General features: G+C 34.8%; 1 protein-coding gene across 9 annotated transcripts in view; it reads left to right on the top strand.

Annotated features, from left to right (window-relative positions):
* Positions 1 to 22,457, top strand: part of METTL15 (methyltransferase like 15) — a 213,553-nt gene that overhangs the window by 172,879 nt on the left and 18,217 nt on the right. For 6 of the 9 annotated variants that reach the window (XM_019456584.2, XM_053899869.1, XM_053899870.1 and 3 more), the window contains one exon: positions 16,386 to 17,344. The exons of 1 other annotated variant lie outside the window; for it this stretch is intronic. In XM_019456584.2, the coding sequence (XP_019312129.2) occupies positions 16,386 to 16,831 (446 nt within the window). In that variant the 3' untranslated portion in view covers positions 16,832 to 17,344. Of the gene's footprint in view, positions 1 to 16,385; positions 17,345 to 21,190; positions 21,727 to 22,457 lie in introns of those variants that run through there. 2 more of the 9 variants (XM_053899873.1, XM_053899872.1) reach the window with 2 other exon arrangements.

The following is a 22,457-nucleotide window of genomic DNA, read 5'->3' as shown; positions in this document are numbered from 1 at the left end:
ATGATAATGCAAACTCCCTACTTTCTGAGAGTAACACGCAGTCCCTGCCTTCTGCAAGCTTATGCTTCAGTGGAAGTGATAAACATTTTTTAAAGATCATTGTAAACAGCTGATCAGTGTTCCACTGCAGGTTAAGTATGCTACAGGAGGGCAGGCAACTTACCTTGGATCCCAAGGATCAGGTCTGGGTATTTGCTCATCTCACAAAAAAGCACAGTTACATACCTTTTCTTGTTACTATCTCCCAGTGCTGGGAAGTGCAAATGTCCCAACTCAGAGGGCAGTACTGCACTGCCCTGTTCAAATAAAGTAGTGGTTCAAATAAAGTATCTTATTATGGGTCTTAAATATGCTAGAACCTTCTTCTGCTTTGTGTTTACAGTATTTGGCAAATAGGCCTCAATTCCTTCTTAAAGATTCAATAATTAAATTTAATATTGACCACCTAAATAAGTAAAAGAGTCATGATTCACTTTGAGATATGCCATCTACCCTCAACATTTTAAGACTTAGATACTATAGAATTATAGTACTATACTATATTATAGTATAGTATAATATTATATAGTGTTATATGTTTTATTTAAAAATTATATATGAAAAATATCAGTCCTTTTCTTTAATTCTAAGCCATGTTTTTTATTTCAGCTCAGCAGGTAATGTTCCTCTTTATCTTTTTTGCTCAAGCCTATAACTTGATTTTTTTTCCCTATTGTATGAGGATTTGTAAGCCTCAACCACCCGTAGTGAGATCATGTTGTCATCAGACTTAACCTGTAGGAGTTGGGGATTAGATGAGACGATGAAGAAGTTTAAAAAGAACCTCACTGAGTAAAGCCAATTTTATCCAGAACCATTCAAGTTCACAGATTTTAATTAACAGTTTGAAATTTGTAATATTACTTGAATTTCAAATGGGTGAGAATTTAACACTGTATTATAGGAGTCCAGGCAAAAGGACACGAGTTGCGTCACAGAGACTTATTAAATGTGATGGAAATTCAACAGACGAATGCCGGCAAACAGGTGCAAGAGCTGAATTAATTTTTAAACCCTACCACTCAGGGGGAATTGCAATGCATCACGTTGACAGCCACAGCACGTTGCTAATTTCATTCACAAGCTTAAAAATCTCAATACATTTGAACATGTGAATGTATTAAATTTTAAAAAGTGTAAGTAGCATAAGGGTATCCCAGAACTAAAAATGATAATTTCTCTCTGGGACTTCAAGTCATTTATCTAGCCAGAAGCATGGTGTTTTTTATGAATGAAATCTATCTTACAGCTTCCCCATACAAATTGTGTTCTATTATTATATGTAGTGCAGACTGTTACTAAGCAAGGTTTTCTCTTACTTTTAATATGAAATCCCTTGTTAGTCAGCAGAAAACTGAGTATTCACTGATGCAGTTTCCAGCTTCTGCTGTCATGCATGAAGGGGGTTCTCAATCCGTGCCTCTGATGATGCTAAGTGGTGGTACTCCTGGAGTTAAAAATGCAAAACCAAACTACATGAAGGCAAAGGCTTTTTTGATGGTGTCACTAAAGTTGGTAAATTGTAAGCTGACAACGCAGCCAACTCTTTTTACCAGGAATTTACCTACTTTGGGGTCCCTGATGCATTTGAGAATTCAGTAGAAACCCTGGATTATCTCCACATAAAACTGTACATACACACAAAATCTTACAAAGATTCCAGCGCTTTCAGGAATGTCCACATTTAGAATACCATTTATGGTGCATCTTGATCTTTGGGACTGGAGGAGTGTCTCTTATTTAGTGGATTTTATCCCTTCACCACTTACTGTGCACCAGGCCTTAGCCCTGGGACTGAGACCTGGGACTGAGGATATAAATGAAGATAGTACAAGATCTTTGGACCTTTTACAGGCTAGTAGATGTTAATAGACCAATAATGTAGAATGGCAATAGTTTGTTGAAATATGTATAAGAAGGTTATTGCAAAAGCTTCCTGGAGAAGATGCCACCTTAGTGAGCATTAGGGATGAGTAGACATAAACTGTAAGAAGAGGGAGAAGGGCATTCTAGACAGAACAAGAGCAAAGATCACTGCCCTGTCATTGCTGAAACTGTATTTACAAGAAATGCATAATATAAAATGTATAGAAAATCTTTCATTCTTCTCTTTCAATATTTCTCAAGAAGCTTTAAAGAAAAAGTTTTAGAGCTGGGTTTAATTTCCCAAGACTTTAGCCACCAGAACCCTTTATTTCTAATTTTACACAAGCTTGTCCCCTCATTTTGCTTAGCAAGAGAATATTAAGCACTAATTTTTGGAGCATAAAAACAACTATAAAGGGCTCCTTTCCTAGCAAGTGAGTCAGGAAAGGCCCCAGTGTGTACTGCATTGGATGAGTCTAGATTCTTAATCAAAAACATGTAATCAGTACCTGCCCAAAAGTCTTGATAATGACAGCAGTTTCTTTTTTAAACCCACTATCAAGAAAGCTGATGAAGAAGAGAGGCAAATGTACAGTCTAATAACCTGAGCTAACAATATGTTATTTTCAATAGAACGAAAAGGACAAAAGCCAAAGGTATTCATTACCGTTCCCAGGGTAAGAGACCAGGGCACTCTCTGCCTTCACCAGATGTGCCGTCTTGAGGCCTAACAATGCACATCTCCCCAAGGGAAAAGTGTAGAGAAAGCCAAACTCTTGCAACCTGATGCAAAGTGATTTGGGTTCCATTACAACATCTCTCAGTAAAAGGCTATTCAGGCTTAAAGATTCCACACTCATTTTCTCCCCGAAATAAAACACTAGACATGGAATCAGAGCTTCTGCAAATCACTCTAAGCCATGTGATTTCATCTTAACTTCCTTAAATTCTAATCAGGAAAAAGGAGATGAGGTGGTTTGGTGAATGTACCATCTTAAAATTGTTGCCTTGTTTTGAGCACATGTAAAGACAAGAAAACTCAAGAACACCCACAAGAAACTGAAAAATTAACATAACAAACCTATATAATGAAATGATTTTTTTTTTTTTTTTTAACGAAACAAAACTGGCCTTCCCAGAGTGTGTTTATCAGATGGACTAGTCAGAAATGTTAGGCCTCTCTTCGGGAGGAGTCGACTTCATTTGGTCTCATAGGAAGAACAGGTGTAGGGATAGGCTTCATGTTAAAAAGACCCAGATTTCCATTTGAGCTCTGCGAACTTGGGAAGAGGCCTTTAACCCTCAGTTTTTCACCTTTAAATGCAAATACGAATATCTGCTTTTCCCTCAGAATTATTATAGGGATTTAATGACATAATTAAGATATGTGAGAGGGTGCCTGGGTGGCTCAGTGTCCAACTCTTAACTTTAGCTCAGGTAATGATCTCATGGGTTCGTGAGTTTGAGTCCCAAGCCAGTCCCTGCACTGGCAGCATGGAGCCTGCTTGGGATTCTCTCTCTCTCTCCCTCTCTCTCTGCCCCTCCCCCACTGGCACTGTCTCTGTCCCTCTCAAATAGTAAATAAATAAACTTAAAAAAAAAAAAAAACTAGGGGCACCTGGGTTGCTCAGTTGGTTAAGCATCCGACTTCACCTCAGGTCATGATCTCACAGTTCATGGGTTCAGACCCCACATAGGGCTCTGTGCTGACAGCTCAGAGCCTGGAGCCTGCTTTGGATTCTGTGTCTCCCTCTCTCTCTGCCCCACCCCCATTCTCCCTCTGTCTCTCAAAAATAAGCATTTAAAAAAAATCTTAATGAAAAAACATGTGTGGAGTGATTAACACCAAGCATACTTCTAAGTATTTTCCTACCCAGAAAACAAATTCTATGGAATGGATGGTTATAAAATTGAAGTTTTTGTTTCAGGAAGTTTGGAAATACGAGGTAAACAAAGTTAAACAATTATCTGCAGAGCTTTACCATGCTAATGGGCATTGTGGCTCTCCAAAAGAGGAGTATAGCATGCTGCATTTCTCAGACTCACTTGACAACAGACACATTGGTATTTGGATAGGGGTTGAAAGTGCTATATAGTTCACAAGGTCACTGTCTCCAGAACAGTAGATTGGAAAATGCTGTCTTTCCAGGGGATCAAAATTCCTTTTTTTTTTTCCTGTTTTGTTCCCTTCATACTGTGTACAATCCTTTATAGCCCTCTACACAATATTTACATACCATTCTTGGGTTTAAATTTCTTGAGGGCAAGGACTAAATAAGATGTCCTCATAAACATTTTAATCCCCAGTGTTTTGTACACTGTGCATAATAAATACTAAGTGAATGAATGATGTGTTATTCGGGTTGTCATTACTGCATTAAAAAAAATTTTTTTTTCATCTATATTTATTTTTGAGAGACAGAGAGACAGTGCGAGAGGGGGAGGAACAGAGAGAGAGACACACAGAATCCAAGGTAGGCTGCAGGCTCTGAGCTGTCAGCACAGAGCCCTATGCGCGGGGCTCCAACTCAGGAACCAAGAGATCATGACCTGAACTGAAGTCAGACACTTAACCCCATCATTACTGCATTTTACCAAATATTGCTGATGCCAGTTTTAATTGAAACAATTTCAGTTAATGTCAGATATCATTCAACTAATAAATGGACTAAATAAATCAGGGTTTGGATCGGTGAAAACAATGGGTATGATTTAAAATGATCCACAAATATATTTCATCCTTGTGGAACTATGCTTAAGAAAGAAGATACCCTGTACAGAAAGGTGCATCATGAAAACTAGAGCAAAGGAATAAGACAAGAGTAGAGACCAAATAAATAAATAAATAAATAAATAAATAAATAAATAAATAAAATTGTGTGCTCAAAATACCAGAATACAATTTGTGTACTTGGATGACAAGAGAAATATAGAAGTTTAATTATGGAAAATAATCTGGCCAGGTGAATATAATGCAACCAGGAAGGTTTAGGTTAGTCAGTTAGGGCTCTTACAATTTTAGTATTAGTTATTAAATAGTTAAGGTCAAACAAAAAATTATTTTTAGGGGCTCCTGGGTGGCTCAGTCAGTTAAGCATTGGACTTCGGCTCAGGTCATGGTCTCACGGTTTGTGGGTTTGAGCCCTGTGTCAGGCTGTGTGCTGACAGCTCAGAGCCTGGAGCCTACTTCAGATTCTGTGTCTCCCTCTCTCTGTGCCCCTCCCCTGCTTATGCTCTATTTCTCTGTGTCTCAAAAAATGAATAAACATTAAAATTTTTTAATGTAGTATATGATCAAAGTGGTACTTCAAATGAGTAGGGAATTAATGTACCATGTAATGGGATAATTGGCTATGTAATTTTCAAAAAATGAAGTTAGATCCCTGCCTCATACCATACTAAAATTAAATCTTCTGTGGATTAAATATTTAAATATAGGAAATAAAACTAGAAATATACCAGAGAACATACAGTTGATTGTAACTACATAATGTTGATATGGGGAAAGCCTTTTTAAACTTGATAAAATCTAAAAAAATATGAAAAAAAAGTCTATATACTGTTTTAATGGCTGTATGGCAGAAAAACTCCACAAAGTAAAAAGATAGTCACAATCCAGGAAACATATCTGCAACTATATATAAGACAAACAGTTTAATATCCTTATTTTATAAACAGCTCTCTTAAATCAATAAAGAAAAAAAAGCAACCTCAGAATAAGAACATGGACAAAGGGTTTGCTCAGTAAATTCATTGCTGAAATCAAATGGCCATTAGATTTGGTAGGATGCCCAATTCTAATTGCCAAAGAAATGTAAATTAAAACAACTATAAACTATCATTTGCTCAGTATAGTAGACTAGTTACGGTTTAAAAGATAGCTAGTTTTAGTACTAGTGGAGATATGGGGGGATGGACTCATGTGCTATTGATGGAAATAAATTGGTACAATCTATTGAGAGTGAATTTAGAAGCATTGATTCAAGTTTAAATGGACGTAAATAGCCTTTGACCTAAAAACTCTAATCCTATAGATGACTATCATAGGTTCAAATAGTTACACATATTTTTTTTTTTTTCCCCACAGTGTGGCTGTCTTTTTACTTTGTGGAGTTTTCTACCATGCAGAAATTTAAAATGTGCATTTCACATGTTTACTGCAATTTTTTTGTGATAGCAAAAATAGAGACAATCCTAAATGTTACTGCTGTGATGGCAGCTTGAGTGCCACCAGAGTAGAGACTGCCTCTGTCTTAATTACCATGGTATTCTGGTACTGTGGTGCACACTACACCCATTTGTTATATGAACAAGCAAAATGAATTACATTCATCTCTACAACTGAAATTATTTTTTAAAGTATGATAAGTAAACAAAGCAAGTTGCAGATTATTGTGCATTTCCTTCTTACAAATATATTTATATGCATAGATACATTTACATATACAATGTCATATGTGTTTATCAGGAAAAAAATTATAAAGTATACCTCTCAGTTGCTTCTTGGGGTGGGATTTAAGGAGTAATGACATTAATGTTTTACTTCATGTACAACTAATGATATGTTTTTGTTTGTTTTTTAAATAATAATTATGTTTATAAATTTAAAGTACAAATGAAATCATTCGTTAAATCCACCAACTCTTCTTGGTGCAAAGGATTTATGGCAGTGAACAAACAGTTCTCTGTTTTCACTGAGTACATAATCTAGCGGAGGAAGACAGGTGGTAAACAAGTGAATATTTGTTCCTGATAAGATATTAGGAAAAAAATTAAACAATGTAAGGGACCTTAGTGACAGGATACTACTTTTCATAACTGTGGTCAAAGGCTATCTAATTCTGAGATACTTAAGAATAGACCTGAATGAAGTAGGGAATAAGCCATCCAGGTATGTGAGGGAAGTCAAAGGTCCCAGGAAGGAAAATGCCATGGTTCAGTTAAGAGTACAGAGCTCAAGGTTAGGAAGGTGAGGTCAAAGAAATGGGAGTGGTAGGTAGCAGTAGTTGCATATGGCACAGAGACACTTGACCAAGGTAAGAACTTCAGTTTTTCTTTCTTTTTTTAAATCTTTTCTTTTTTAAGAGAGCACGAACAGGGGAGAGGGGAACAGAGAGAAAGAGAGAGCATAATCAAGGGATAGGGGAAGAGAAAGTGAGAAAGAGAGAGAGAATCTTAAGCAAGTTCCACGCTCAGCACAGAGCTTGACACAGGGCTGGATCTCAAGACTCTGAGATCATGACCTGAGCCGAAATCAGGAGTCCGCTGCTTATCTGACTGAGCCAGCCAGGCGACCCTTCAGTTTATAATCATGTGATAGAAAGACACTAAAGGTGTTGAATAGTATAATCACATGATCTAATTTTTATATGAAAAGAAGTGGTCTGAGGTGCCTGGGTGACTTGGTTGGTTGAGGGTAGGACTCTTGCTTTCAGCTCAGGTCATGATCCCAGGGTTGTGTGAGCTGAGCTCCATGCTGAGCATGGAGCCTGCTTAAGATTCTCTTCCTCTGCCCCTCTCCCTCACTGCGTACCTTCCTTCTCTCTTTCCCTCCCTCCCTCCCTCCCTCCCTTCTCTCTCTCTCTCTCTCTCTCTCTCTCTCTCTCTCTCTCTCTCTCTCCTCTCTCTCTCTCCCAAAAAAAGAAAAAAAGGGATTGACCTGGTGGCTGTGTGGAAAAGATGATGATGGCTTGGACTAGTGTGATAGTGGAACTGGTGAGAAATGGTGGGGTTCTGGATACAATTCGGATATAGAGCTGTCAAAAATTGCTGATATGAGAGAAAGGGAAGAGTAACCATATGAGACTGTCAGGAACTTTAAAAATCTTGCAACAACAAACTTGATTTGGAATGTGAGAAGCGAGTACCTTTAATGAGGCAGAACTCAACAGTTTTCTTGAACAGCTAGGGTCAATCTCGTATGTCAGAAATTTTCCCAAATTACTGTGTGAGAGGTAAGTATCAAATAATGTAAAATTGAATTGAAATTACAACTTGTTACCGCATAGTGGATTTAATGTACATTTACTTTTAACTATACATTGTTAAAAGTGTACTTAACTCGAAAACGTCTTGCTGTTAAATGTATGTTAACCTTTAATTCCCTTTTGTAGTCAGATTTACTAGCATAATTTTGCAATCATAAAGTATTAGAAGGATATAAAAAACCTCAAAACATGAAAAAAAAAAACGTATTCGGAGGAAAGCAGTTCTGCTATTTTGAAGAATTGAGAAAACTCATGGTTAAGGATTTCATAGGTGTTAAGTGAAATAAAAGCTTACAAAAAATATCAACAGTATTGTGCACTAATCTTTGTGGAAAAAATTTTGGGTTGATATCATTGAAGATCATTCTCATGTCTTATTTTATTCTGTAGAAGAAATATGCAAAAACGTTCACCTTGCTCATTGGTTACTTTCAGTTAATAAAGGCTTGCAAGTTTGCATTTCCTGAGGTTAAAATTATTTGCAGGTGCTCTGTTGCATGTGCAAATAATTGATTCATTAAAGACATTCATTCCCAGCCATTATAAAATATCATTAAATACATAGGAATAATTATACTGAGATAATGAAATAACTAGCAAATTTGAGAGTTCTGTTGTCCCATTAAAATCATAATTTGTTACCCATATTCACATTTGGCCAAAAAGTAGGGCATTTCACAACATTATTTGAAAATTCAGTTCATAATGTTTTGTGTGACTAAAAATATGCCCTTCATTTAGTCATTCATTTATATGATTGAATATTATACTCTTCACTTATCCATTTATTTTTTCCATTCATTATCTATTTATTATCTTTTCAATAAACATTTACTGAGTGTTTACTATAGTAGTTCTGCAATCAAAATCCTCTGTGAAGCTTTTTAAAAGTAGTGATTCCCATGTAATAAACCCCTGAAACTGATTCCATAGGTCTGGACTGGGGCCAGGCATCTTTTTTTTTCAAAGGCTCCACAGGTGATTGATGTACAGTCAAGGTTAAGAATCACAAGCTTCTCTGTTAAGTATGAGGAATATGAAGAATGAACATGAAATAGCTCCTATTCAGCGTCAAGGTACTGAGACACAAGTAACCTAGTAATCAGAGTAGAGTGTGACAAGTGCTCCACTAGGAGTAAGCACACCTCTGCCCACTTAGAACTCATTCACATTGGCCTGGTGTTAACTAAGTCCATTGAAGGACTAGAAAACACAAAAGAGATTTTCTCTAAGCACCAAATCAAAGGACCAAATTTGTGATTGAGTCAATATTTTCTGTCTTACCTACTGTATCCCTTAATCAAATGAATTAGCCATCTAAGATCTGTGACTAAGCTCAGGATAGAGGGAAGATCAGAGACCTGTTTCTATTTCTGATAATAGAATATGAGCGATGAGAAGGAGGTGGGAGAAGGAAGACGTCTTGCAAAACAGTGAGTTCCTCAGGGGCAAGAACCAGGTCTCATTTTAATATTTTTCTTTCTCTGACCTAATTTAGAGTCCAGCAGATGTTCCCACATAGTCTCTGCTTACCTAGGAGAACTCTGGCCCCTGCTCTCTGGCCAGTGACTTTCACAAGCAAGTCCATTTTTGGTACCTTACAGGCACAGGACATTTACTGATTGTCTTTAAACTTGCTAATTCAGACCAAAAATCTTTGCTTAATCCTTGATAGTAGGATTGTCTTTTCTTCTTGTCTATGTGTACCATTGCCAGTTGATGTTTTGTTTTTACTATTTTAATTTCCATTACTGGCTGTTTAAATTCTGTTTTTTTCTTTTTAATTTCATTTTATACAATCTGCATCGTCAGCCTTTCTTCCTATAAATTACAGACACAGAAGTGCCAGTTTATAAAGGAAGGGTAGTCCTAGAAATTGAACTTCTCTAAAATAAGGCAGCATATGTACTTCTGATCCCCAGAGCAGCACCAGAAAACTCCACGGAACACATCGTTTGCCCATTGCAGTTCTTTATCTTCCCGTAAAGATGGGGCTTGAGGAGGTCACCGGACCACACCTGGAAATCCTGTCCAGGAAACTCATTTCACAGAGTCTAGTTTAGGATTTTCTAAGCAAAATAAGAAAGCCCTGGAAGAAAAGCTTTTCATGGATTGGAGTTCTCCTATTATCTTTAAGACCATTCCTAAATAAAATGAAAGCTCTTATTTTCTCTCTCTATTATATGACATTGGCAAGGCCTAATTAGACCCTATAAAGAAAACTTGTCTGATCACAGTGGTGTTAATTTTTCAGCTGCAGATTCGTATGCAGTATGCATATGTTTAATGTAAGTATTAATTATATAAACATGAGGTTGTATAATATAAAATATGAATAAATTCTCACGTTATGTGAAATACTTTGAAATAAAAACAGATCCCTTCATTTAAAATAATTGGGGATCTCATAATTTCACAGCTAGCTGGCTGAATGAATTATAATGATAATTCAGCCATGGGAAGGTACCATTTAGCTGGTAAATGGAAATGCCTACCATACTTTATGTCAACCAATGCTGTTGTTTATATTAGAATTTGCATGGTGATTTGAGTTATGATTTTAGCATTTTCTATTTTCATTAGTTTTTAAAAATACATTCATTGACAATATCAAGCAAATATTTTTAAGCTCTCTGCCATTGTGTTATTTCATCAAATTAGTTAACATATAGCCAGGTCTGACTAATTCAGTGCTGTTAGAACAACATCCTCGAATATATATCCTTGAAATGTGATAAGAACCAGGAAAGCTAGGGAATTAACCTTTTGAGCCATCCTTTTATTTCTACAAAATACTAGAGATAATGTTAAGAAAAAACATTTTTTTAAATGCTACGTTATTTGTTGCTTCATGTGCTCCATGGATGTTAACCTCCTATTTTACATCAAAATACATGTAAATTAAAATGTATTCTATATTACATTTCTTCTTTGAGAAAATTAGTTTTGAACTATGCAAGGTTTGAATCATGCAAGTCTTTAGGAATACACCCTTCCTGAAGCATCCTCTAAATTCATGCTCTAAAATATGAAGAGTTGCGTATTTGTTCAGATATTCAAATGTTTTAAAATACATTTCCCAGTGACCAAAACTCATTCTGTGGAAAGCAGGGAGATTGAATAGCAAATAGAAAAGAGGTGATCTCCCTCGTCAGCTTTGTCTTTGATAGTTTGCTTCTGAGAGACCTGTTGTTAGAAGATAAATTTCCTAACATCTAACATCTTCTAAGAGCCTTTCATCAGAGTAGTTTTGGTAGAGGAAAGAGTGAATCCATAACACTGATTTGGTTAACTGTTGACAGCCAGGTTCTCAGCTCCCTGGTACAAGTAAGATACTATTTCTTTCATTCGCTGATCCAGTTCCCCAAGAAGCTTAATCAGGTGTGTCTTAATGTACTTCTGGACCTGCAGGTTACTAAAATGTGTACCAAGGTACCAGCCTTGTATAATTTACTTTGCTGTAAGAAGCATGCCAAGGAAACTCAAGTGCCAGGATTGTAGCCACACTCTCAGATCTTCATCCATAGAAAATCTGGACTGGAAGGATTACATCTCTCTGGGATAATACTCTCTAGGAACAAAAATTTTAAGACACGATTAAACAAAAATTTAAATAGAAAATTTCTGTATAAATGCATTGAACATTATACTTTAATATAATTTGTATGCCAATGGAGTAGGTCTAAATAAAATTATATTCATTGATTTATTAAATCAACACTTTTTATTTAACCCTATTCTTGAAAACTAGATGGGGCTTGTCTCTTTTGATGTGCATATTTTAAAATGTAAATACTATCATACATACATGCATCACTTTGTAATTTTCTTCTTTTACATACCCTAGATACAAATCTCTAGTCAGTTATATGATACGCAGTTTTTTCCCCATTCTTTTGGTTGTCTTTTCATTTTCTTGATTGTGTCCTTTCAAGAACAATTTTTTTTTAAGCTTATTTATTTATTTTGAGTGAGAGAGACGGCGAGCAGGAGAGGGGCAAAGAGAAAGTGAGAGAGAATCCCAAGCAGGCTCCACACTGTCAGTGCAGAGCCTGACCTGTGGCTCAAAGTCATGACACAAAAGATCATAACCTGAACCGAAATCCAGAGTCAGTTGCTTAACCAACTGAGCCACCCACATGCCCCTAAAGAACAAAATTTTTAATTTTGATGAAGTACAATTTTTTTTTTTTTTTTGTGATTTGGGTGTCATATCTAAGAATTATTTGCTAAATTCAATGTCATTAATATTTATCCCTGTGTTTTTCTTCTAAGAGTTTTCTAATTTTTGCTCTTACATTGATGTCTTTGATCCATTTTGAGTTAATTTTTCTATATAACTTAAGGGTCCAACTCCAGTTTTTAGTATATGACTACCCAGTTGTCCCAACACTGTTTGTTCAATACACCATTCTTTCCCTATTGAATGGCTTTGACACTTGTCAAAAATCAGTTGCTCATAGATAGAAGGGTTTATTTCTGGATTTTCAATTAGATTCTTTTGATCTCTCTGTCTGTTGTACCACACTGTCTTAGTTACCATTACTTTTTAGAAAGTTTTGAAATCCTTAAGTGTGAGTCCTCCTTCATTCTCTTTTTTTTTTTTTTTTTTTTCATCCCCCCACCCCACCCCTGGATCACTTTGACTGTTCTGGGTCTCTTACAATTCCATGTGAATTTTAGAATTAGCTTGTCAGTTTATATAAAAGAGTCAGCTGGGATCTGATAGAGATTGCATTGAATCTTAAACCAATTTGGAGGAAGGAGTATTGCCATCTTAAACAAATTTTTAAAATATTGTTTGTAGCTCTCATAGCATAAATTTTACATTTCTTTTTTTAACTTTATTCCTAAGTGTTTGATTCTTTTTGATGCTATTGGGAATCAAATTTTTGATCTACCCTATGACCCAGCAATAGCACTGCTAAGAATTTACCCAAGGGATACAGGAGTGCTTATGCATAGGGGCACTTATACCCCAATGTTTATAGCAGCACTTTCAACAATAGCCACATTATGGAAAGAGCCTAAATGTCCATCAACTGATGAATGGATAAAGAAATTCTGTTTATATACACAATGGAATACTACATGGCAATGAGAAAGAATGAAATATGGCCGTTTGTAGCAACGTGGATGGAACTGGAGAGTGTTATGCTAAGTGAAATAAGTCATACAGAGAAAGACAGATACCATGTGTTTTCACTCCTATGTAGATCCTGAGAAACTTAACAGAAGACCATGGGGGAGGGGAAGGAAAAAAAAAAAAAGTTAGAGAGGGAGGGAGCCAAAACATAAGAGACTCTTAAAAACTGAGAACAAACTGAGGGTTGATGGGGGGTGGGAGGAAGGGGAGGGTGGGTGATGGGTATTGAGGAGGGCACCTTTTGGGATGAGCACTGGGTGTTGTATGGAAACCAATTTGACAATAAATTTCATATTTAAAAAAATAATGAACTAACCCTAGTGAAAAAAATTCATTTTGGATTGTTTATTATTAAGTGTAGAAACATAACTGATTTGTGCATGTTAATTTTATATACTGCTGCTTTGCTGAATCCATTTGTTAGTTCTCACAAGGTGTGTATATGCGTAATCTTTATTGTTTTCTACATAGAAGATCCTGTCCTCTGTAAACAGATAATTTTACTTCTTCCTTACCAATCTGGATGCCTTTTATTTCTTTTTCTTGTTTGATTCCTTGATTAGAACTTCCAGTACTGTGTTGAATAGAAGTGGTAAAAATGGGTATCCTTGCTGGTTCATGATCGTTGAAGAAAAACTTTCAGTCTTTCACCATTAAGTATAATGTTAGGTCTGGGTTCTCATATACGGGCTTCATTATGTTGAGGTACTTTCCTTCTATTCCTAGTTCTTGAGTGTTTTTATCATGGAAGAGTGTTGAAATTTTTCAAATGCTTTTTTCTGCATCCATTGAAATGATCATGTGTTTTTTTTTTTCCTTCATTCCATAAATACGATGTATTACATTGGTCAATTTCCATGTGTTGAGCTATCCTTGGTCATGACCATGCAGCTTGGTCATGGCATATAATTCTTTTAATATGCTGCTTTGCTAATATTTTGTTGAGGATTTTAATGTTTATATTCATAAGAGATATTGATCTGTAATTTTCTTGTGATGCCTTTGGTTTTAGTTTCATAGTAATACTGGCCTCATAAAGTAATTTGAGAAGTGTTCTCTTTTCTTCAAAATTTTTTGAAGCATTTGTGAAGTATTGTTATTAATTCTTTTAATATTTGGCACAATTCAGCAGTGAAGCCATCTGGGCTTGGACATTTCTTTGTGGGTTGCTTTTGATTACTGGTTTAATCCTTTCACTTGTAATAGTTCTGTTCAAATTATCTATTTCTTTCTTGGGTCATTTTCTTTTTTTTTTTTTTTTAATTTTTTTTTTTTTTTTAACATTTATTTATTTTTGAGACAGAGAGAGACAGAGCATGAACGGGGGAGGATCAGAGAGAGGGAGACACAGAATCTGAAAAAGGCTCCAGGCTCTGAGCTGTCAGCACAGAGCCCGACGCGGGGCTCAAACTCACGGACCGTGACATCATGACCTGAGCTGAAGTCGGCCGCTTAACCGACTGAGCCACCCAGGCGCCCCTCTTGGGTCATTTTCAATAGTTTGTTGCTTTCTAGGATGTAGCATTTAGTGGATGTGTGCTGGTATTTCATTGTGGTTTTAATGTGCATTTTTATGGCTAATAATGATGAATGTCTTTACATGTTTACTGACTTTTTGTGTTTCTTTTTGTGAAGTGTTTGTCCAAATTTTTGCCTTTTTTTTCAAATAGGTGGTTTAGCTTCTTTTTATTAAGTTGTCAGATTTCCTTATATATTCTGGATAAGAGAGTTTTGTCAGATATATATTTTATGTTTAGTATTTACTCTTAGGTCTGTGGTCCATTTTGTATTGCTTTTTGTGTATAGTGTGTAGTAAGAATTGAAGTTCATCTTTTGTACAGGTACTCTCTTTCATTGAAATTTTGAGAACTATGTTATTTGGTGCATATGCACTTATAGTTGTATCTTTCTGCTGTATTGACATTTTTGTCAATAGGAAATGTTCCTCTTTGGGTCTAGGAATTCTCCCTTTTTTCAAAAACTTGTTTTTTCTAATATTAATATCATTATTATATATTATGATATAATAATATATAATGACCTCTCTTCTTTATGCTTCTGTGTACATGGCATAACTTTCCACAGCCTGTTCCTTGCTTTCACTTCTGTTTGTTTTTATATTTAGAGTACATTTCTCTAGACAGTGTAGTTAGGTCTCACTATTTTTCCATCTGATGACCTCTGCATTTATATTGGGATGTTGAGTACATTTATACTTTATGTAATTATTGATATATTTGGTTTTACTGTCTGCCATTTTACTATTTGTCTTCTCTTTGCCTCATTTTTGTTTCTTGTTCTCTTCTGTCTTTTGTGTTAACCAATAATTTTTTTGTATTATTTTTATTCTCTGTTAGATTATTAGCTTTATTTCTTTGCATTATTTTTATCGATTGCTCTAGGGACCACAATATGCAACTTTAACTTCTAGCAAAACATGAATCTTGCAAGCGTATGGTTCCATTTACCCACTCTAATACTTCACACTATTGCCTATCATATACAGGACATATCTATCTATATTAAAATATTTATAAATGTAAAAAATTGTTGTAATTTCACTTAAAGCATCCTGTATTTTAAAGAAATTAAGAGAAGAATTAATATATAAAGATGTATCTATAATCTCTTTTTTTCTGTATATGCAAATTATCATCTGGTGTCATTTTACTTCAACATGGAAGTATTTCCTTTTGCATTTCTTGAATACAGACATATTAGCAGTGGATCCTCTCATTTTTTTATTCATTTAAAAATGTCTTTGAACTTTAATTCTGAAGAATAGTTTTAGATAGCCTTCTTGGAAGACAGATATTTTTCCTTAACAATTTGAATGTTATTCTAGTACTTTATAGCTTCAATTGTTCTAATGAGAAAATAACTGTTAATCATATCTTTGCTCTTCTTTATGTAAGGTATTTCTTCGTTGTATTCAAGATTTTTCTGATTAGCTTGTAATAGTGTGATTATGATGTGCCTAGATGCAGTTTTCTTTTGTTCATTATATTTGGGGTTCACTGAACTTCTTGTATCAGTGAGTTAATGTCTTTCACCTAAGTTGGGAAGTTTTTTTAATCATTATTTTTTCAAAAATTTGGCTACCTCTTTATCTGCTCCGTGTTTGACACCAGTTACTCTTATGAGTTATGAAACCTGTTTCTGACACAATAGTTTGAATCTTGGTTGAATGGTTGGAAATAAAATGGGAAAGTATGGCTGAAATGCCACAATTTTCTAAAGAAACTTAGTTCCTTAAATATATGCACACACAATACAACGTAGACTTAGAGTGGAAAATATTAATTTTTCCTCTCCTTTTTTCCTGTTTTTACTAAATTTTTTTATAGGTGCATTTCCTCCATCTGCTATTTTTGCACGAAAAGACTTGCTACAACGATCTACCCATATTGCTACCAAGACTTTCCAAGCTTTTCGAATATTTGTAAATAATGAGCTCAATGAACTTTACATAGGATTGAAGACAGCTCAGAAGTTTCTGAGACCTGGTGGTCGCCTTGTTGCCCTCTCCTTCCATTCACTAGAGGATCGCATTGTCAAACGATTCTTGCTTGGGATAAGCATGACAGAAAGGTTTAACCTAAGTGCCAGACAGAAGGTGATACAAGCATCACAATTAGGTTCAAGTTATGAAAACAAGGAAGGAGACTCTATAAGCAGAGCCCCTTTAATGTGGGAATTGATACACAAGAAAGTACTTACTCCAGAAGATCAGGATGTACAGGATAACCCCAGAGCACGCTCAGCCAAGCTTAGAGCAGCCATCAAATTATGATAAAGAAAGTTTTCATCATGTGGTCCTTCAAGTTTTCCCTCAGAGTTTCTCTTCTTTTATTGGATATTCCTGAATAACTTAATATAAGGAAGTATGGGATCTATAGAGAAACATGTACTATATATGTGTGGAAATTGAGGGTATTTACCATTTTTTGTCTTAGAAAGAAAATCTCAGAAATACTAGCATGACACAGAAGGTTCAACTCAAGGAGAAGCAGCATCCCAAAACTGGAAAAATGTCTCTATCTGAGCATTATATTTGACTTTTGAAATGTAGTCCTTTCCCTAATCATGGAAAATTTTTAAAAAGAAGAATACTATGTGTATTTATTTAAGTATGAACACTCAAACTGTCGGAAGATAGAGATTATAATTGTATCTGTATTTTCTAAGTTCTGAATTTAGATATTCAGATTTGCAACAAACTTTCTATGGGTCAAGTAATAAATAATAAGTAAGTAAAGATCATCAAAGAAATTTTCATTTCTATTTAGGAGTAATTAATTAGTAAGTACCATAGTCTTCTCAAATACAGGTATTATGTAAATTTTAAATTTTCAAGTATTATTTTTAAAATGCATGGGGCGCCTGGGTGGCGCAGTCGGTTAAGCGTCCGACTTCAGCCAGGTCACGATCTCGCGGTCCGTGAGTTCGAGCCCCGCGTCAGGCTCTGGGCTGATGGCTCGGAGCCTGGAGCCTGTTTCCGATTCTGTGTCTCCCTCTCTCTCTGCCCCTCCCCCGTTCATGCTCTGTCTCTCTCTGTCCCAAAAATAAATAAAAAACGTTGAAAAAAAAAAATAAAATAAAATAAAATGCATCATACTGAGAAATGTCACTTTTGAAATTACAGAGTTCATTGTTTTAAAGGAATTTTGCAATATGATATGTACTATATTTTTATATATTATAAAGTAAAAATGCAAAATTGTTCAATAGCCCTCATAGAGAATGTTTCATAAAACTAATATTTAAAGTCAATTATATTTTAATAATATCCCAGAATGTCTTTGACAAATAATAAAATCTGTCATCATTTGAATCTGGCATTTTTTAATTGAGCTATTCAAAATAATTCAACCCAGTCTATTGCAATAAAATATAGGGCATATTAAAGATATTAAAACGAATGTGCCCTTTGGCTGGGTGGCTCATTTGGTTAAGTGTCTGACTTCAGCTCAGGTCATGATCTCACGTTTTGTGATTTTGAGCCTGGAAGCGGGCTCTATGCTGACGGCTCGGAGCCTGGAGCCTGCTTTGGATTCTGTGTCTCCCTCTTTCTCTGCCCTTCCCCCTCTCACACTCTGTCCCTCTCTCTCAAGAATGAATAGACATTTAAAAAAAAAAAAAAGTTTAAAATGAATGTGCCCTTTAATGTTTTTATTTACCCAACAGTACTGTAATAGTAAAATGTTTTTTCAGGAGACGTTCACTTGGTAGAGGATTCTTAATGACATTGATTCATAATTCACGTATAAACTTTTTATATATAAATAAACATTTCTATTTTTTTTTTTTAATTATTCAGCAAGCATTGAACTAGGCAGAGAAATAAAGGTGAGTAAAGTATGTCACAGTATCTGGCCTGTAGAGTTTAGAGTCTAGTGGAGAAGAGTGATGGTAGTTAAATAATCACAAAAGTCAATGTAAAATTAACACAGTGGTAAAAGCTACAAAGAAGCAATACAGGGATACGAACATCTAGTAGGGATTTCATTTACTGAAGGAAACCAGGCCTGACAACGTGATGCTTGAATTATGACTTGAAGGATGAATGAGAGATATAGTCAAAGGGTACATTGGCATGTTGAATAAAGGTGTATATAAATGATTGCTTTCTTAAGTAGTTCCTGATATCATATTTATACTACTAATATGCTTAGTAAACTATTCAAATACAGGGAAAATTCATTCTCTCCACTATGATGACATTCTGAATTGGTGAGTACAAGTGAATAAAATATTAACATAACTATGGGCAAAAGATAAGAATTAAATACTTTAATTCTCCTTAGATTTACTTTATCTACCTCTGTGATATTTAACTTTAGTTCTCAAGCTTGTGCGCCACTTTTACTTTATTTTTTTAAATTTTATTTATTTATTTTGAGAGAGAGAGAGAGAGAGAGAGAGAGAGCAGTGGGATAGGAGCAGAGAGAAGGAAAGACAGATTTCCAAGAAGGCTCTGTGCCATCAGCACAAAGCCCGACGCAGGACTTGAACTCACGAACTGTGAGATCATGACCTGAGCCAAGATCAAGAGTTGGATGCTTAACTGATTAGCTCACCCATGTGCCCCACAACTTTTACTGTATAGGCTGTATTCAAGTCTGAGCAATTCTGCAGTGAAAGTAATTTCTAGTTATGCAGAATTAGAAAATATTCTAGGGAGCAGTGTCCTCAATTTAGAAAGAAATGAATGCACCCAAGTTAATCTGCTAATCTTTTCTGAAAAAAAAATGTTTTGCATGTAAGTCATATTTGTGAATGAGAAAATTCCAAAAGGTGAATACCTGTATGAGTATCTGATTGGAAAATAGGAGATCACACTCATATATAACAATGATTCACTTATTCATCATTTTTGGATCCTGTATAGTATGGGAATTTTTTCTTTAACATTGAATGGAAAGTAACTGCACTGGATTGAATAGTGTTTCCGCTCCAAAATTCATGTCCTTCTCAGAACATCAGAATATGACCTTATTTGGCACTGTGGTCACTACAGATGTAAGTACTTAAGCTGAGGTCATACTGGAGCAGAGCAGGCCCTTAATCCAATGTGTATGGTATCCTTCTAAGAAGAGAAGAAAGACAGAGAGGGAAGAATGTCACATGAAGATAAAAGCAGAGATCAGAATGATACATCTACAAGCCAAAGGACACCAAGGATTGCTGGCAACCATTAGTACCTAAGAGAAGCATGGACGGGATTCTCCCTCAGTCTGAAGTGGGAGCCAACAATTTTGCTGACACCTTTATTTCAGACCTTCAGACTCCAGAACCACGAGACAATATGTTTCTGTTGTTCAGAGACACCTAATGTGTGGTAATTTGTTACAGCAGCCCTGGGAAGCTAATACCGTGATAGAAAAAAATCTTGAATAGAAATCCTTTCTTCGATAAATACCAAATTAGTTTCAAATGTTGTAGTGTAAAAATATATGTTATTTTCTGTATCTAGGCTGTTTGCCACAATCATTCTTGCCTGGTTCTTAGTCTTTGCTGTAGAATGTATAATAAAATACATGAATGAGTTTATGCTGGAAAATGTTTTTGTGAAATTCAAACAGTACATACAGAAAATAAACACTGGTCTTAAAAATGAATGTGTATTTCTTTTCTAATCAAATATAATGAATATAAAACAAGTGTCTTACGTTTCTGAATCTCTTCTTGACTGCTTTCTACTAATCATTTTAATATAGCATCAATACCACTGTGTAGTACATCAGTTCTTAAGAGGTTTTAGTTCGTTGCTTATTAAGAAATTAAATTTAATAACAGCACACAATTTTTAGTTGATATCTCTATTTTGTATATTCATTTTGTTTTAAGTACTGTATATTAGTTATTATATAATCTTCTCTTTGGAGTTTCTAGGGTCATTTGAGAGACATGAATCATTTGAGAGACATCTTTTCTATTTCATGTAATATATGATACATGATTTGTGCTTAAAGTCATTTTTATTGAAGTATTTATTATGTTACAACCAATAGTTCATGAGAGAATCCAATACACCTAAGTAGGTTTTTTATATCTCTTAAAATTCACTTGTGAGCATTTGAAAATCATATTTTCTTTAGTCTATGCAAAGTAATAAATGTTCAGAGGTTTATAAAATTCTTTTTTCTGATTTTTGTTTTTAAATAAGCAGAAATAATGATGCATCTACACTGCAGACTTCTAAACAAAAGCAATTTTAATTTCATTTTAAATCTCTCATTCAAAAAGTAAGAGATAATTCTTAATGGAAAATTCAATGTACATATAAATGTACAAATAAAAATCTGTATCAGCACTTTTATTCTGTTAAAATGTATATGTATATTTCTTACATAGTATGTATTAAAAGCTGACTATTTGGGGGCACCCTGCTGGCTCATTTGGAAGAGCATGCAGCTCTTGATTGTTGATCTTGGGGTTGTGAGTTTGAGCCTCACATTGGGTGCAGCAGAGATTACTTAAATAAATAATTTTTTTAAGCTATTTAGGAAGAAATCAAAACAATTCTCACTTCTTTTTTATAGTTTTATTTTACACTGTATTATCCATTAAATTAATAAATTTAAGGTGATATTTCTTTTATTTTTTTTTAATTGAAGTATAGTTAACATAAATGTTATATTAATTTCAGGTTTACCACATAGTGATTCAGCAATTCTATACATTATGCTTGCTCACCACAGTAAGTATAGTTACTATCTGTCACCTTACAACACTATTGTAATATTATGGACTATATTTCCTACACTATACTTTTCATTCCTGTGATTTACTTATTTTATAACTTTAAGTCTGTACCTCTTAATTCCCTTTACCTTAATTGCCTACCCTCTGGAAGTCACCTAATTTGTTGTCTGTATTTATGATTCTGTTTCTGCATTTGTTGTTGCTTTGGTTGTTCTTTGGTTGGTTTTTGGATTCCACATAAAAGCAAAATTATATGTTATTTGTCTTTGTCTGGCTTATTTCACTTAGAATAATACCCTCTAATTCCAACCATATTTTCAGAAATGGCAACATTTCACTTATTCATGGCTGAGTAATATTCCATTGTATGTATATATCATATCTTCTTTATCCATTTATGTATTGATGGACACTTTCTTTGGTTGCTTCCATAACTTGGCTATTGTGAATAATGCTGCTATAAACATAGGTGTGCATATATATCATCTTGAGTTAGTCTTTTCATTTTGAGGGGGTAAATACCCAGTCGTGGAATTACTGGGTTGTGTGGCATTTCTATTTTAATTTTTTGAAGAAACTCCATACTATTTACCATAGTGTTTATACCAATTTACATTCCCACCAGCTGTTCATGGGTTGTTTTTTTTTTCTCCACATCCTTACCAACAGTTATTTCTTGTCTTTTTGATACTAGACATTCTGACAGGTATAAGGTGATAGCTCATGGTGATTTTGATTTGCATTTCCCTAATGATTAGTGATGTGGAGCATTTTTTCTTGTGTCTATTGGCCATCCATGTATCTTCTTTGGAAAATGTGTATTCAGGTCCTCTGCCCCCTTCTTAATTGGATTGCTTGTTTTGGTGTTAAATTGTGTAAGTTCTTTATATTTTAGATATTTTAGATATTTTAGATATCTAAATATATTTTATATATTTATATTTTAGATATTAGTCCCTTATCAGATATTCTTTTTTATTTTATTCTTTCAAAACTTTTAATTTTAGATTTATTTAGGGCCATTTTCAAATGTGTATAGAATATTTACTTTACTCTAACAGATGACAAGACAGCTCCCTCTCAGACCCTGGCCTAAAGGAATTTGCTTTACTTATAGAGCAAGAGGATAACATTAAACATGGAAGCTTTTGACTTGGTCTTGTTTTTAAGCTCTTTCCCTTTCCCGTTTCTGTTCACATTGGTATGTGAAT

Source organism: Panthera pardus, unplaced genomic scaffold (genome assembly GCF_024362965.1).
Source record: "Panthera pardus isolate Hobbes unplaced genomic scaffold, ASM2436296v1 HiC_scaffold_12, whole genome shotgun sequence".
NCBI classification, from domain to species: Eukaryota; Metazoa; Chordata; class Mammalia; order Carnivora; family Felidae; genus Panthera; species Panthera pardus.
Note: the sequence above shows the minus strand (reverse complement) of the source record. Positions and strands in the feature narration are given on the sequence as shown.